The following is a 14,477-nucleotide window of genomic DNA, read 5'->3' on the forward strand; positions in this document are numbered from 1 at the left end:
TATTTTCAACTGCCGATTCAGCGGATTCAAGTTTTGGCTGAAGCCGAGAAATATTCTATAAATATTCTATCTAAATATTCTAAATCTAAACCAATCTTAGGAACTACTGGTTCGAATTGAAATGGTTTTGGATATGCCTTTTAACGAGGAAGGTTTGCCTATACGGATCTTGGACAACACTAGTGGCGCGGCGTTGTGGGCGACTTAGGCAACTTGTGGGCGTTTCGCGTGCGATCAGCTGTACGGTTTACGTTATTCAACCAGTTGAATGCTAAAAAGTGCTCTCAAAAAAAAAAATGGGTGGTACTGTTGTGGGGTGTAAAAATTCCCAATCTCGGAATCGTGAATTAACTTTTTATTCGTTTCCGAAACGAAGTTGGGAAGTTGACAAAAGAAATAAGTGGATAAAAGCTGTCAGAAGAATGTAAATTTAACCTTGACTGACTTTCTTTACTTGCGCTGTGTTTAGAGATACATCATAGCTTAACTCACTTTGACACCTTTTTAACAAAGTACAAATTATTTTAAAATAATGATTTTTTTGTTTATAAATATATTAGACCTTTTCGAAACAAATACGGGTTTAATTTTAATTAAATTGGCTTCCCGTTCATTTCACTTATCTTAGATGTAGTTTTATTGTAACTCTGCATCAAAATAATTTAGTACAATGTATCATGTGGTAATGAATAAATAATGGTCTAACTCCGCGCATTTACGATATGCCTATAGAATTTACAGCGAGGAACCAAAGTTAAATTGTATGTACTTACATACTTCGGTGGCGCAGCGGCTTGAAATGACCAGTATGGATAGTCGAATGTCCTTGGCCAACTTTTTTAATAAAAAAAAAATGGAACACAGGATAATAATAATCAAGATAATCAAAGAGAATAAAAGAAACGACAATAATTTTCAAATTGCTATTAGTTTAATCAACACGGTGGAAGAAATAAAGGCGGCGCAGATAAACTAAAAAATAGCAGTATTTGAGTGAACCCTGTGCGTGCGAAGAAAAATAAAACAATAAACATAGTTTGATATAGTTTTATTCTCATTTTATTTATATATAATGACTATTATAATCATCTACTAAACTAAATAATTCAACAGCATAAATTATGTACAATATGTATAGTCATGATATTAAGTATTTAAGGAGTGACTGTTAACACAAAGTTTAAACAAATTAGTTTAAGTAACAAGAAATATTTGCCACAATCTTGTTTATTTACAATTCTTATTTTACCTAATTTAGTCCCAACATTTGCGATCATTTAATTCTCTGATTTAAATTAGTAACTAAATATCTGATTTCCAATTGTGATAAAAATATACAAATAAATCATTTTCATTCTATGTTAACGACATCAGCGCTGGCTTTTTGTTGGGGAGTAAATTGTCACTGAACAATCAGTATTAAGGGACAGATACGTTTCTGCTATAAGCGAGAAGTTAAAGCAAATTTTGTTGTGATATTTAATCTTTTTATTTGGTCGTTTCGTTAGTTAGTAGAACATTAAAATCTCGACTTAAGGTAACATACACATTCATTTCCTTCGTTCAATACTCAATTGAGTCGTCAAACCTCATTCAGTGATTGAAACTCCAGAGATTCAAGCCACATTAACAATTACGAAAACAAGTGATGTGTCCCCATCATTAAAGTGTCTCCAATATTTATTGAATTAATATGTATACAAACCCATTGTTTCAAATAAGAAAACTTATTACGAGTAAAGGGTTTTAGAATTGCTATGTTGCTTGCTTATATTGGAGACTAATTTCTGAATTACATTTATTTTGCGATGTTTTCATTTTGTAGCTGGGCTTGAAATAAATATTTGATTATAGTAACTAACTAAAAAAATATTTCGCAGTTTTAAATTCAATCGAACGGAAATATAAATATTGTAATGAGCATTTCATTTGTGTTTAATAACGGAGCCATTGTCCTTACATTTCGTAGCATTGCAGTAACATAAAACACCGAGAGGTAGTTAAAACAAAGGAACAGTTAAACGCACCATAAACGTAATTATATAAACTTCAGCTACTTAGTATACAATAAGTCTTCATAAAATATTTATGATACGAAAATATTGACTCTTCAAATAAACCCGGAACCGACAGATACACAGCTAAATATAAGTGCATTTGTAACAAAATAAATTCTGACATCTAATTTATTAATATATCATTCGGAACATTATCATCAATCGTATTCATATAATTCCACGTCGTAATCAGTAACTCTAGCGTCGGATGCGGAAATAATTCGACTACAATATAATCCACTAAATAAAATGTTACGTTACAAATATTATAACAATAAAAACTCTTATATACAAAATAGTAAACTTTGGCATCAAACATTTATACACAGCTGAGGACGAGTAACCAAAACACGGAAATCAAGGAAAGCGGCGCGTGAACGCCCCTCGGGACTAACGAGCGAGCACGTTAGCGTCACTCGTCAAGAGAAAGTTCAAGGCTAGGGTTTACATTAAGACTAAAACAACTAGCGACACCAACACGACACCGATTGGTCCGGCCGATGGCTGCCCTCTGCCCTCCGCAGTACAAAGTATTGCTACCGCTCATAAGCGTAATTGGTTACCGAATCACTAACGTGCGCTTTATAAAAATACTAACTAATTAACTTCAAGATATATTTTATAAGGCATACTTTTATATACAAGCGTCGAAAGAACATACCCTTTATTAAAATATATAGAAAAGTGCGATTTCAAAAACAACTAAACGAGACACGAGACACGAGTACCGAGTGCGGCAACGCCAACTCAATCTCAACGAGGAATGTAACACAATTATTGTCATCCGATGCTTACATCTTCAATCATTTATTCGTATTTCAATAATTTATTATTTTATACAGACCGACGACGGCCATCGCTATCGAAGTCACCGAGACGTATCGGCGACCGGCCATATCTATAAAAAATTATATCTATTCATACGCTAGATCGATAATATTAATAGTCGCAACATTAAATAATCTCACGTTTATGCAATACTTTAACACGTTACACGCTAACATCTCCGATGTACCGGAGACCCGGAGAGACGTAACTCTACGGAATCGTACAAAAGTTTACAATATCGTGTATGACTCGTATTTACAATATCACGTCGCGAAATGCGATCGGTATGTACAGTGGACGAGGGGAGGAGGTCGCCGATCGTCGACGAGGACGCGAGTGAAGGAATGGGAGCTACGTGCTCTAACGACGAACGGGAGACGGAGAGAGCGAAAATTTTGTGCGTTCGTGTTTCTACAGACTACCGCTACGACGCGCTACGGGGACGCTAAGCTCTATGCGACGGGGGGCGACGGGGGGCCGGGGGCTCACAGCTGGTACCACTTCTTGTCCTTGTACTTGAGCATTAGCTGGTGCGCCGACGACGAGAAGGCCGCGGCCTCCGTGTGCATGCGCTCGGTCTTGTCCTCCAGCTGAGACAACTTGTCACCTCGCTCCACCACGAGCTGATGCGCCCGCGCTATCTCCCCGGTCGCTGCCGATGCACGTGCCGCCACGCCCTCGCTGCCGGGGATATGCTTAGCCACGGTGCGGTTGGGCTTGCCGCTGCTTTCACCGACTGAAATCTCCCAAACGTGCTATAATCTCTCACTACGCAATGTGCTTGATTATTCATGATTTTCATCATTTAAGTCTTTAAATTACAATTATAAGTACAGTTCAGAGGTTGAACAGTTGTTGTTTTTGTCCTTCGTGCGTAGTTTTTCAGCCGAATAATACTCGCAAAGCGTCAAAAGCTCAACACGGGTTCGCTGTTACAATATTACAAGATATTAGTTCCCTTAGCTTTACAAGTAAAAATATGTTATACGTACACAACTCCTCCCGGTCGAGTGGCCGAACTCCACCACCAAAAAGTCCTCGGAAGAAGCTCTCTTTAGGCGGTTCCGGCATGTCGCGCGGCAGGAATAACTCTCCCATCATTTCGGTTAATTGTTGGCTGAAACCGTTACATTTATTATTAAGTTAATTTCACAAGAAATTGAAGATATGATATAATTATTGACACAAAAACTGCAAACCAACAGAAACAAAGAAATAAATAAAAAATCTGTTTAAATGAAAGATATTATTTTTATATCCACACGTTAATACGCTTACCAAAACTCCGTGTCAATAGTGAACTTCTGTATTTCAGTGGGCGAGGCCAGGTAGAGGCCATGCCCGCGGTTGCTAAAGCAGAACGTCTTCGCTATCCTGGAACACAACACTCTATTACGTATACTAACTCGCTGTTATTATATTCCTAATACTTTCTATGATAATGTATTTCATATATTTTTAATCTATTTATCAGTTTTAACTTAATTTAAAATGATGATAAGTTTTCCAAATTACAACATATGGAACATTCAACAAATTAAGTGATTATACCCTTTTTTCCATATAATAATTTAATATTTTTCTTTATTACTATTACATACATTTTTTAGAATACTTTAAAATTATATTTATATAAAATGAAATTATCTCACCTTTTACGTCTCCATGATTTCATACTAATGAAAAAATTACATTATCTCTATACATACTAAGAAGCAAACATGAATTGATACTGCCAAGTCAAATAAAATATAGATAAAGAAAATACAAAGATCATGCACCAGCTACCATGCTCAAGACAAAGAAAAGTGAGACAAGGAGAAGAGGATGTAAGAAAAGACTGGTGATCGGGTACAGTGTCACAGAGTAGAGTGTACACGAGTGTGAGTGTATACTGTCTGCTCCTGGATGGAGACAAATGGCGGGACTAGAGCGAGTCAAGCCACGAGGTAAATTTTTCTTTGCTGTGATTTATTATTGTTATTTAATTGTATTGTTTTTATATATTCGTATATATAAAAAAGCTTAAAATACAACCATCTCGAGTATCTATCGCCCATGTCCCCGGGGAGGTAGCGGGGGGGTCTCAAAGCTCTGCGGGTAGGGGGTGGAGTGAGGGGGGAGGTAACATGAAACACTAACATGTCTATAACAAAGGAGGCGAGGCCGCGGTGAGCGACTCCACAGTGATGGCGGCGGGTACATGAGAAACGCAATTCCGCTATGGACGGAGACTTACTGGTCCGTGTCCTCGTTTACAATGAGTTGTTGGCCCCAAATGGAGAGCATAGGGTCTACGATACCCCTCTGTTTGGACTGTGTCTGGAAGCTACCAGGAACACAGGCATGGTCAGTACGGGGTGTCGCGCACTGCTCCCTGCTGCCAGAGAGCAGCGCGCGCTCACCCTAGGTGAGTGGCGAGGGTCACGGCACCGAGTGCAGGGCACCATGCAACGTGTACGGTCATTCCGTCATACAGTCATTCGGACGGGCATGTACTGGGTAGAGTCGTGTTCGGTTCGTCCGGCGAAACTCAAATAAAAACGCAAAGTGTGCCAAATTTCGAAAGCACAGGAGGTGCTCGACAGGTTGCAAAATTTTGTCTACGTTTGTGATAAAAAGTCGACAGCCACTAGCACCTTACGGTCGTCTAAGTTGTCGCTTGGCAGAGAACCGGTGGGGTCGAGTGATAACGAGGTGAGTGAAGATTATTAAAAATGTTAGTCGCGAGACCGGTCCCGCACCAAGCTGAGCTAACATCGAGGTGCCCGGGAGCGGTCGAGCGGCTCCAAATGATAAGTGCCGCTGACTTTCTCGTCATTGCTTAAAATAATTATCTTACATTATTATTCTTACACAGAAATAATATATAACAAAGCTGGCCATTGTCATTTGACACCGCCAACCGATACACTCGGATTGGCCGCGCCGCGTCGTATGTCAAACGTAATTAACTCTATAAATTAGGCTGAAGAAAATTGTTTTTTATACCTGTCGATAAAAATTACAGCAACAGACAAAAACAATTTTCGTCAACATAAAAAGTGAATAGAATAAAAAGAATAAATCATTAAAAAAAAGAATGCTCCGCCGTGTTCTCACCTGAGTTCTGAAAGCGGCAAAAAGTCAACGTGCAGGAGCGGCCTCAACGAAGGCAGACTGTAGGCTACAAGGTGACCCGTCGATAGATAGCATACAAGGCACACACTATCTGTAACACCCACCGCTTTTTGTAAGTACATATATCATATAATATACTGATATATAACATGTATTATTGTCTTTTGTAAAAATACCTTTTACACATTAAGAAAAACACTTTTTGAACGGATTAAAGCTATGTATTATTATTAAAATCATCATCTTTTAGTCGATACCAACTTGGGGGCAATAAATACAGATAAAACAACTTTCTCTGCAGCTGTGATAATTTTGACATTTAACATCTTTCGTCTTCAGTCACTTCGAAAGTTTGCGTCACGGTGACGCACACTTTCGAAGTTTCTGAAGTTTCGCGTGAAACGTAAAATTTAGAATTATGTAAATAACTATAAGCTTTAATAATAATTTAATTTAAATTTAAATTAAATTTAGAATTATGTAAATAACTATAAGCTTTAATCCGTTCAAAAAGTGTTTTTCCTAATATAACATGTATTTTAATAGTTGCCATCCCTGACCTTTTAAGCTGACAATCTCCGCCTTGACAACAAAGTCGGATTCGACGATCTGTTGGCGATAGACGCAGTTCTGACTGGGCAACGCTACCACACGCGCTTGCTTTTCTGACGCTACCACCACAAACTGTCGATCAGCCGCCTCCTGCGGAATCGGGCTGGTATGGCTGCCGTGCCCGCTGCCGGACGAGCTCTGCTTAGTAGGGGTCCTCTCACGACGCTCACGACTCTAAAAGTAGAATTCGCCATTACGTGCTTTACATTTGTTTTGCAACCGAATAAACGTTTTAAGAAACACTTACATCTTTAGTGTCGTCCTTCCAGCTTTCGTATGAATATGGGATTAAAGCACCATTACAGTCGAGAAAAGACATTGTTAATATTGACCCTTTTAGCCTAAAAATTGGACCACCTGTAACGTATAACGATGATAGTTTTATATTAATGGAACATAATAATAAACAGTTTAATAGGGAATTTACCACTTGTCGATACGATGACGGGCTGAGTATGCCTCAGATCAGCATCGGGTAGGTTAATAGTCATGGTTATCACCGATCCCAGTGTCGTTCCTATCCACAGCGTCGGAACTGACAAAGTAGGATCTACAAAAAAATATATAAAAATGAGATAGAGAAAACCGGAAAATACTAAAGGTATGGTGATCAGATATTTACCTGACTTTTTGATGTAACTGTCGGCAAATGCCAGACACTGTATGCCTTCTTGCGAGATGTTTTCGAGGCTGGACATGCTGCTGGAGCGAGACCGCGAAAACGAACTGTCCAGTTTATCTACGCGACCCGTATACACAAAATACACATAAAACCTTTTGTCTCGCATCACCTTCAGCCAAAAACCCATCACCATTCTCATGGTCAAGAGTTCTTAGCTTAGTCAATGACAGAAGGTGTTTATTATTTTCACAACAATTAATACTTATACAAAAAGAATTCAAAGATTTAGCGTGATCACGACTGTCATCGACGGACAAAATAAAAAGAATTCTACAATTTATGAGATTTGGTAATTAAGTGCAGTTGTGAAAATAGCTGAAGGCACCGTCGGGTGCTAGAGGTTTGTCGGGTGGTCTTGTGCGAATGTAAAAACATCACGCATTAAGGAAACATGCTATGAGAATACTTTGATTGCATGCCCGTCCAATCTCAGCTTATTTGCACAACGTTCACGAGTTCAGGTTTTTATATTCAGTATAGATTTATCTACCAGATGAGAGGAAAGTAAATCACATTCCGATTACAAAATGGTTTCAACTAACATAGAGATAGACTATAGACTATATAAGGATGTTATGATTATAGCCAAATCAGCATAAGAAAACATGAATAATTATTTTTAAGAGCAACATAATTACATGGTATTGCTGTGAATATGTATGTGAATGTGGTCGGAGGCCCAAGCTCGAGCGCCCAGCGACACTTACATAAGCATTACTTTAGTTATTAGTATGCGCTATACGCACTAAACACCGGCCGGCAGTTTATATCATTTCATCATTCTCTAGTTGTACTCTATTAAGAAGCACGTTGTGGACGGACAAACAAGGCAAAGAAAACATATAAAACAAATTCACGTCTGACAAAAAAAAGTCAAGCTGTTTACTCAATTTGTGCAACTGTTAGTGCGGCATGCATCTAGTGCTCATATAAGGAGAATACCATAAGCATACATAGACAAAACGACAGTCGAATATAGAGGCAGCCAAAAACGAGCCATATAAAGTTTTTGCTTTGTGGTCGAGCTAGAAAAAAAAACAAATAACTTACACTTAATCAAAGACTATTAATATAAAATAATTGCGAAAAATACTCATTGCGATCATATTTTGAAGCCACCTTAGAAACTTAGACAAAGTACAAATATAATTAATTACTCATATAAAATATTGAAAGAGCAAAATAAAGATAAAAATGACCGCTTATGATAAATTATTTGGAACATGTAAATTAACACAGAGAGAAGGCAAAAGAATCAAAGTAATGCTTTCGTGTCTTTAATATTATGGAAAGCCTCTTCAAAAATGCAGAACACAGTATGTTACGTAAACTTAGATTATAATAAGAGATTCTTTCGGCAGTTGTACACAGAGCGAGTGATAGAATATAAAGATAGTTTTTAGTAGTAAGTCACCTTTTAGTTTATTTTCTAACACATGCCGCAGTTTTATAGTGTGCAATTCGAGTGCAGTGTAGGAGACATCGCTAAAACACAGCCACAATTTCGAATCTAAGGAAAATAACGACCACCTACTGTGCCAAAAAATTAAATAAAAATGGAATAAAAATAACAAAAATGTATTAATACAGATGCGTGTTCGGATACCATTCGGTTGCATTATTTGTAAGTACTCCATGGATGCGACAGACTGCGGAATAGTTGGTTCTGTATTGACAAAAACCAAAATAAGTGTTACAAGCACGGCCACTGCCCGCAGCTGGGCGCGGGGAGCCACCGCCCAGCACCTGGAGGTGGAAGGGGCTCACCGCACGCCAGCTGATCACAACACACGGCAACAGCACCACAGACTACTACTTGGAATGACAACTAACGGGTATATATATAGTTATGACGAACTTTATGATTTTTACCTATTACATGATTCCGATCTGAAAGTTGAAACAAAAAATGTAAATTACGAGCTCGACGCATGCATGTCGTGTGAGTATAAAGCTGCTTATCAATTTTTACGGTTGTTCACCGTTTTTTTTTCATTTTCATCCTTAATTATGGTATTATAATGTTTATGACTATCGTTGTTAAAGTTGTAAAGCTGAAGGTAATAAATAATATATAGTAGAACAATGAAAACCTTCAGATTAACAACTTCTCTTACTATGTTATAAGTATTAGTAATGAAACAAGTAGATAAGTTGAGTTAGTGTAGAAAGAAATAACAAAAAATAATGTATAACAGAGAAAAACAAATAGAACAGAAAAGCGAGCTCGTTTGATGACAAAACGGTAGCACGTCGAGGAACGTTGATGATATTAGTTGTTCGGGTGTTAATGAAGCGACAAATTCGTACGTAACTCATAGTTAGCAGTCTTCAGGCTGAAAAGTATCATTCCGCAATCGACCGGAGGCGACGGATCAATCGAGCGACGCGTTTAACCAAAAATAGGGTACTAAAAAAAAGTAAGAAGAGGAAATTGCGACTGCTTCAGAACGGAAAGACGAGAGCGGTCTTATAAGGTGACTGTACTACCAAAACTGCAATACTGTCGCGTGGTGAGCAGAGAGTGCTGCGGGGCGGGGGGCGCGGCGTACACGTCGGACGCGGTGGAGAGGCACTTGTGTAGTTTGCGGGTACCTTGGGACCGCGAGCGCCTCACTCGCGTCGGACACGCCGCTCCGCCCCCGCCGCCCGCCGAAGCCCCGCCGCCCCCGCCGCCGCCCGGCCCGTTCATCTACAACACACATACCAGGCTCACCGCCCGGCGCCCAGCTGCCCCTCCGGATGACGGGACCGAGAGACCGACACCGACCGACGTGTTAATGGTTACGGGACAAACATTGACCCCGGACGCAAGGCGCAGTGCCACAGATCGACAGTACAGATTATTAGAGTACAGATATTGGATTAGTGTGGTATGGACGAAGATTCAGCTTCCCCCGTTAGTTTTACGGATTCTTAGATGCATACCTATTCTGTTGGGCACTTGTACGATTTCTTCGCTAATTTCGCCACTGATCTGTTGGTTTCTCGTGCAGAGGCTCGCTACAAAGTCTCCTGAAGAAATCACATTGATCAGAGGAGGTTCGCAGTGAGACGAGAGGCCCGGTCGGTCGGTGCCTCGGCGCGTGTACGAGCGGCTACCGGTGTGCAGCTACGGTTCGATACTTAGCATACTCTCATTTAAATAAACAGCGATTACAGTAAAAACCTACTCTCTATGCTAAACATATTTACGTTGTAATTAAACTACTACAATTTACCGAAAAGATCTGCGAATAGATATCTAAGGCAGTTAGTGTCTTCGTCGGATGAATCCTTGTCCTTGAGAAAGAAAACACACATCATTTACCTAGCGGAGTCGGACGGGTGAGTTTATAACTAGTAATTATCAAATAATTATATATATGCATATACATACTATACATATTTAACATAAAATTGAGTTCTACTAAATATCAATCAATTATATTAAATTATATAAAACGTACAAAAATTAAAAAGCCCACGCAAAAATCACAAGAAGCGGAAAGCAAAACTTCAATTATTTAGTGTTTTAATACTAGAAACTCATTTAATTTAGGTATTTTAGAAATGGCGTTTAGTTTGTTTTATTTACAATAACTCGTTATCGCAGAAGCTAACTACGCTGGCCTAAGAGTTAAAAAGTTCTATGTATTAATCTACGTTAGTAGTAAACAAACCATTACCATTCATAAGACTACTGCAATATGTAATACACATGATGGCGTGAGTGCTACCGACCCCGTGACGTGAGTGAGTGAGCAGTGCCGAGTTACTTACTGAAGCGTCGCATGAGGTTTCCCGCGAACGACTGCGCAGGCTGGCTCGCTTGTCTCTTTCGCAGGTCTTTCACCGATTCTTGCCTGTTATATTTTATGTTCGGCACTGACAACAATCGTTGCTCCCTCTGATCTCTATCATCTTTCTTTTTACTTTTTTGTCGAGGCGGTCGAGTGGGTTTTCCCTCGTCATCGAATAAGGGGAGGTTATCTGGTCGGACGGCTTTGTCGTCGTCTCCCAATTTCGACGGAGACACATCAGGGGAAGACTCGAGCCGATCTTTATCTTGCCATCGTTCTTGTAACTCTTTATGCATTCTGTCGTACACGTCAGCCGACCTCTTCTCTTGTAACTCTCGATGCATTCTTTCGAACACATCTGAACAAACGCGCAGCGGGGACGGTAATTGACTTTTGTCTTCCTCTGAGAGTTTTTCATTGGATTCTTCATCCGGCGAATCGTTACTTTCTTGAGCACTCTCTGCTTTCTCCTGAGGTTCGGTGTAAAACTGTGAGTTACTCTTTTCGGTGGTCTCATCGCTGTCGACGGGGGCGAATGCAGCTTTAAGCTTAAGATCGACTTTAGAAAGCTGTCTCTTGAGATTAAATGTTTTCCAGGGCGTGGATTTCCGCCTGGCGTCGAGTTTGGGTTCGGGCAGAGTCTCCTCGGCGGGCTCCGGGCTGGCCGGCGCCTCTTCCAGCTTCAGGGAGAGGGAACACATCATTTGGTTGTTGCCGCACAATTAATATTACGTGTGCGGTTGCGCTGCTCCAGACTACACCACACAGACGTATAACGATCATTCCTTTAAGAAATATGTGCAAAAAATACATGACGATAGTAAATGTTTGTTTAAGGAATGATCGTTAGCGAAGAGCGTTAACTACTTGTACAGAAACAGAGCTAAAATAATAGTCGTATACAAAGTGATTAATCATTAAGTTGTTATAGGTTGTATTTAGCCGGTGCGGCTACAATGGTGCGTGGTAGAGGTGGGTGAAGCTAATAACGAAGTTCTAAATGCCATGCTGTCTTCTACCTGGACAAGCAGATACCCTCATCAGCACTACACATTTATCCAAATTATTAAAGTCGTGTTTGACAGCGAACCAGAGAGAATTTTCTTAACTCACTGGTACTTGCAACAGAAATTTAATAAAATCAAATCGCAAATTAAATAAAATATGAAAATGTTTTAATTTTTAATAATTTACTGAGATAATATATAAACATTTTGGTTAAAGCAGTTTTAATTGCGACCCTTGAACAAGAAAGAATTAACTATCATTTTAATTGTTCTAATACAGATGAATAAATATGTACATTTATCGTATCGTAAAATCATTATTTTTCATCATCGTTCCAGTATTTTTTTTACAATTTAATAAGCATAGAACTTCATATGATACGTATCAAGAATAATGAGAAGAGTTTTATATACAAAAATGGTCTTTCAACTTTAATCGCTGCATCTAATGTATATTCAGTGAAGCCTAACAAACGTAATGTATTGACGGTATCATCGTTGGTCGGCAAGTTCAAATCGTGTGGTTCTGAGTTCAGCGTGAGTTACCTGGTCGAGGTCGGGTGAGCGGCGGTCGTGTCGGTCGTGCCTGTCGGGTCGTAGGCTGGGTTCGGGCAAGTACAGGCTGTGTGCAGGCAGGGCTGCCACCACAGCGCGGCGCCACATGTCCACCACCACCACGCCTCGCTCGCCGCCCCAAGCTATTCTGAAACCCAGCGTAATCGCTTTTCTCTAGAATAAGGCAAAATTTGAATAAAATTACAACTATTTTATAAAGTGTTGTGAGTTTTTTATTAACATAGAACTCTTATCACCCTCTACTAATATCACTCGTATAACATCTAGTTTTTTTTAATAAAACACTAATTCGACCGAGGAAAAGTATTTTGGGCTGTTTTTAACATTTCAATAAGCGGAAACGCAAATATCAGTGAAGACCTGCCTCGGATGACTAAATAGCAACCCATGCCATATTACTCTAAAAAATTCTCTCGTTCTAAACTTCAAGTTAGAAGGACACAGAAGATACGATACCACATTTTTTTAAAAGAATTAGCCTTTATATTTACAGTCCGTAGGAGGAGTTGATCGTGAGTGCAGCAACTGGGTTGGGTGGGCCCTGCTGCAAGGCCACGAGGGTGGCCTGGAACCCAGCCGCACGTCTCGACCCGCCAGTGCCTGATGCACCACGCACGCGTACGCTGCCCCAAGCGGACTGCACGTAATACCATTAGTTCCACATATGTTATTAGGAAGGTATCAAATAAATATACGTGGGAAATATCTGGGTTTTTTGTAAACATTTGACTGTTCAATAAATAATAGGGAGTGTTTATTGGTTATATGCAACCGATTAATTATTAGGGCAAGTACGGCTCGGTGAATAACAGTAATTGCGTTATGATAGCATAATGTAAGCAGATCTTATACTTTTGTTATGTAATTGCACTAATTCAAAAAAGACCATGTGGACTGTATTTTTTTTTCTATCATAGACCAAAATTCAAAGACAAATGTCACAAATGAAAATTATAAACAAACTTGAAAATTCTATAAACATGTAAACTGAGTTACAAGTTTAAACGCATGAGCGATGTTTAATAATAATATTAAAGAAAAATCTCCGGAGCGGTTAAAGTCTGTAAGTGATAACCAATGACTACAGGAACTTCAATTGAGTTGTTGGAAAATTGTAAGTTTGCCTGCATGTGTTATTTTATTTGTGAATTCCTACCACCTTACGAATGCCACTTTCCGAAATTGTATAAAGAGTATCAACAATCAATGTGATTAATCGTACCCGTACCCTTGGTGTGTCGTGGTCATCACGAGCTCCAGCCCCGCGGACCCCTTCCCCCTCCGGAGATGTCTCTTCTTCTGTCGCATCACAAATTATAGGGATCTCCAACACCTGAAATACGAACGATGTTGCTTCAGGACCCAAGTGTTATATATAAATCCAAAAACAACAACTTCTATTACTTTCAAGGCTAACTTCCTAAACGTATTTACAGTGAGTAAACATGTGTTTAAAGAACTTTATTTCCCATTACAAAATTATATTTTATTTACATGAGAAACTTAACACCATGCATATACGAGCGGGGTACACGTCCCAATTTTAGTTATGGGAGAAATACCTGGGTCTTAGAATAAATAGATATTTAAAGTGGAACTTTCATATATCACACGTAATTACCAAACTAAAATCCCTTATAGACAGATTTTGGTCAGTATCAAAATGAATTCCGCAATCCGTACGTCATTTAATTTATAATTGTTTAGTCAAGTAGTCAAGCCCCATTTCATATATTTAATTGACATATGGGGTACAGCATGCAAAAAAATAATTTCAAACTTACAAACACAGACTAATAAAATTTACCAAGAT

General features: G+C 39.1%; 1 protein-coding gene across 7 annotated transcripts in view; it reads right to left on the minus strand.

Moving 5' to 3' along the window:
- Positions 1–1,096: 1,096 nt before the first annotated feature.
- Positions 1,097–14,477, minus strand: part of LOC123719942 (syntaxin-binding protein 5) — a 127,464-nt gene continuing 114,083 nt past the window's right edge. Inside the window, exons 13-26 of one of the 7 annotated variants that reach the window (XM_045676275.1) lie at positions 13,893–13,997; positions 13,156–13,301; positions 12,635–12,791; positions 11,062–11,761; positions 10,228–10,314; positions 7,240–7,365; positions 7,045–7,167; positions 6,865–6,974; positions 6,566–6,791; positions 5,988–6,096; positions 5,125–5,214; positions 4,164–4,259; positions 3,878–4,002; positions 1,097–3,621 (exon numbers count right to left, since the gene is read on the minus strand). In XM_045676275.1, coding sequence (XP_045532231.1) covers positions 3,371–3,621; positions 3,878–4,002; positions 4,164–4,259; positions 5,125–5,214; positions 5,988–6,096; positions 6,566–6,791; positions 6,865–6,974; positions 7,045–7,167; positions 7,240–7,365; positions 10,228–10,314; positions 11,062–11,761; positions 12,635–12,791; positions 13,156–13,301; positions 13,893–13,997 — 2,451 coding nt within the window. In that variant the 3' untranslated portion in view covers positions 1,097–3,370. Of the gene's footprint in view, positions 3,622–3,877; positions 4,003–4,163; positions 4,260–5,124; positions 5,215–5,987; positions 6,097–6,565; positions 6,792–6,864; positions 6,975–7,044; positions 7,168–7,239; positions 7,366–9,789; positions 9,992–10,227; positions 10,315–11,061; positions 11,762–12,634; positions 12,792–13,155; positions 13,302–13,886; positions 13,998–14,477 lie in introns of all 7 variants that reach the window. The other 6 variants (XM_045676277.1, XM_045676274.1, XM_045676281.1 and 3 more) reach the window with 6 other exon arrangements.

Source organism: Pieris brassicae, chromosome 2, assembly GCF_905147105.1.
Source record: "Pieris brassicae chromosome 2, ilPieBrab1.1, whole genome shotgun sequence".
In the NCBI taxonomy this organism is placed as follows: Eukaryota; Metazoa; Arthropoda; class Insecta; order Lepidoptera; family Pieridae; genus Pieris; species Pieris brassicae.